The 2500-nt window shown below is 39.7% G+C and overlaps 1 protein-coding gene across 3 annotated transcripts in view; it reads right to left on the reverse strand.

The window, feature by feature from the left end:
* Positions 1–1377: 1377 nt before the first annotated feature.
* tup (LIM1_Isl and LIM2_Isl domain-containing protein tup) overlaps positions 1378–2500 on the reverse strand; it is a gene marked incomplete at its 3' end in the record, with an annotated part of 41306 nt that continues 40183 nt past the window's right edge. For all 3 annotated transcript variants that reach the window (XM_070144283.1, XM_070144282.1, XM_070144281.1), the window contains 1 exon segment: positions 1378–1593. In XM_070144283.1, the coding sequence (XP_070000384.1) occupies positions 1378–1593 (216 nt within the window).

Consider the following 2500-nt stretch of genomic DNA (forward strand, 5'->3'; position numbering starts at 1 on the left):
ACAACCCAACAAACAAGCACACGTACACCTCTTCACGCACACACACATACACACACGTACACAAAGGCATGCGAATCTACACATGCATCATAATTTCACATAAAATTCTTCACCCAAACATTTCAATTTCATGTTATTTTTTATGTCACTTTTTTCAATCGCTTGAAGCAATCACGAATCCAATTAGAATTTAACAAAATCCTGCTTTGATTACTTACTCGTGTCAAATTATTTTCTCGTCTCATTATTATTTCTATTTCCTCTTCTTCCTTTCTTTCTTCATTTTTTTTTCTTTCAATTTTTTACTTTTCTTCGTCTTCATAGTTCCGCATTCTTTTTTATGCTTTTTTTTATCTTTAATATGCACTCTCGGCTTTTTATCATCATTTTCTTTGTATTTTCATTTAGTTATCCCGTCAGTTCATTTTCTTTTCCTTATCATTCCTTCGATTTCGCTTCATTTTTTTTTCTTTTTTTTTCTTTTCTATTTTTCACATACATTTAGTGTTCTGTGTTTTCCTTGTCGTGTTTTTATCCGTTTCTTTTACCTTTCCTTAAAATTATTTCTTTTGGTATCCCATTAATTCTTTCGTTTCATTACTGAGGTTATTTCTATATTCCTTTGCGCTTTTTTGTACAATTCTAAATCACAATCGTCAAATATGATTCAATGTTAAAGAAAAAAAAACATTAAGGCATCGCATTCCGCAGGAGATTTGAACATAACAACGAAATGAGAAGTAATCAAAATCATAATCAATATACGTACAAGGTATATAGGGAAAACGCGTTTACATCGTCCTTGTAATAAAAAAAATCTGAATGGAAAAAGTATTTCCATTTTTTGTAGAGCCGCCAATGATTAAAAACCGTAATCCAACATTACATTATCTTTACTAATCAAATTTCAAATACCTGATTCGCTGTGCATAGAAACCCGCAGTCTTTTCCGTTGTATCACAAACGTTCTCAAAATACTTCGTGCTTAGAGGCCGAGCGAAAAAAAAATCACCCATTTTTTTTGGAAAGATATATACAGAAAAAAAACATTAATCTCAAAATAGATATATATAAAACGTGCATAACTATAACACTACAGGTTGCGTACTTGTGAGGTATTGTTATGGGTTAGGTTAGGTTCTGTCATTTTAATATGCTATGTTAGGGTTACGTTAAGTTAGAGTAGGTTTTGGACTAACTTATGGTAGGTCACGTTAGCTTGAGTTTAGAATCCAGTGAGGTTTTATTAGCACTGGGTTAGCTTAGGCTAAGCTAGGCTGCCCCAAAGGCTACCTCGGGGTGAGTCACGTTAGGGAGAGAGGAATCGCGGCGACGCGGCCTCGGGGCAAGAAGCGACATGTCCGCCTTTTTACTGACCTGCTGCACCAGCTGTTGGTACTGCGGCGTGGAAGGGTCCAAGCGGTCGAGGTCATGTGTGAGAGCGAACTCGGTCAGGGATTTCCAGGGCGGCTGATAAGCGGTCACGTCGAGGGGGCCGCCCATGCCCACACCCATGGGCGCGCCGTCGTGTCGGATGGGCGAGGAGGCTACCATCGGCACGCCCGTGATGCCTTGGAGAGCCATCTGTTTTTCCTTCGGGGGAAGAGAAGCGGGAGGGAGTTAGTCTTCCAGGGGGGGACTGGGGCGGGAGAGGAAGAGGGGGAGAGGGAAGGGAGGGGGCCGGGGGATAAAGATGCAGATATGAAAGAAGGAAAGGACGTGGGAAAAAAAAAAACATAGGAAGGAAAGAGCGAGAAGATAAAGATAAAAAAAAAAACAATAAAACGGGATAAGAAAGAAAATCACAAAGGTGACGATAGGCCTACACACACATACACACACACCTAAAAAGAAAACACACACACACACACACATACACACACGGTGTATTTTCTCACGCCAACATTTGGTCACTCTTCACGATCAATTCTGTCAACACTCTTGGCCCTTGCTCCCTCACCCGTCCTCCCCTCTCACCCCCCTTCACCCCCCTTCACCCCTCCCCTCCCCACCTTGTCATTACACTCACCATACATCCTTCGCTACTCTGAACTCCCACCTTTTTATCGCTTCCCTTTCCAACCAACCGCACGCCGTCGACACCAGAAAAAATATATAACAAAAAGAAAAAAATCACTGCGTTTCTTTCCTCTTTTCTCTGGGTCTTCCGTTTTTGAGATCTATTTTATTTATCTTTTATTACTATCACTATCATGAAGTCGGTTATATATGCGCAGATAATATGCATAGATGGCTGGGCATGTATGTATATGGAGAGAGAGAGACCGAGAAAGTTAGATTGATATATATATATATATATATATATATATATATATATATATATATATATATATATATATATATATATATTAGAGAGAGAGAGAGAGAGAGAGAGAGAGAGAGAGACAGAGACAGAGACAGAGACAGAGACAGAGACAGAGACAGAGACAGAGAGAGAATTAGAAAGAGAGAGACAGAGACAGACAGAGAGAGAGAGGCA

The sequence above is a fragment of the Penaeus vannamei genome, chromosome 31, assembly GCF_042767895.1.
Source record: "Penaeus vannamei isolate JL-2024 chromosome 31, ASM4276789v1, whole genome shotgun sequence".
NCBI classification, from domain to species: Eukaryota; Metazoa; Arthropoda; class Malacostraca; order Decapoda; family Penaeidae; genus Penaeus; species Penaeus vannamei.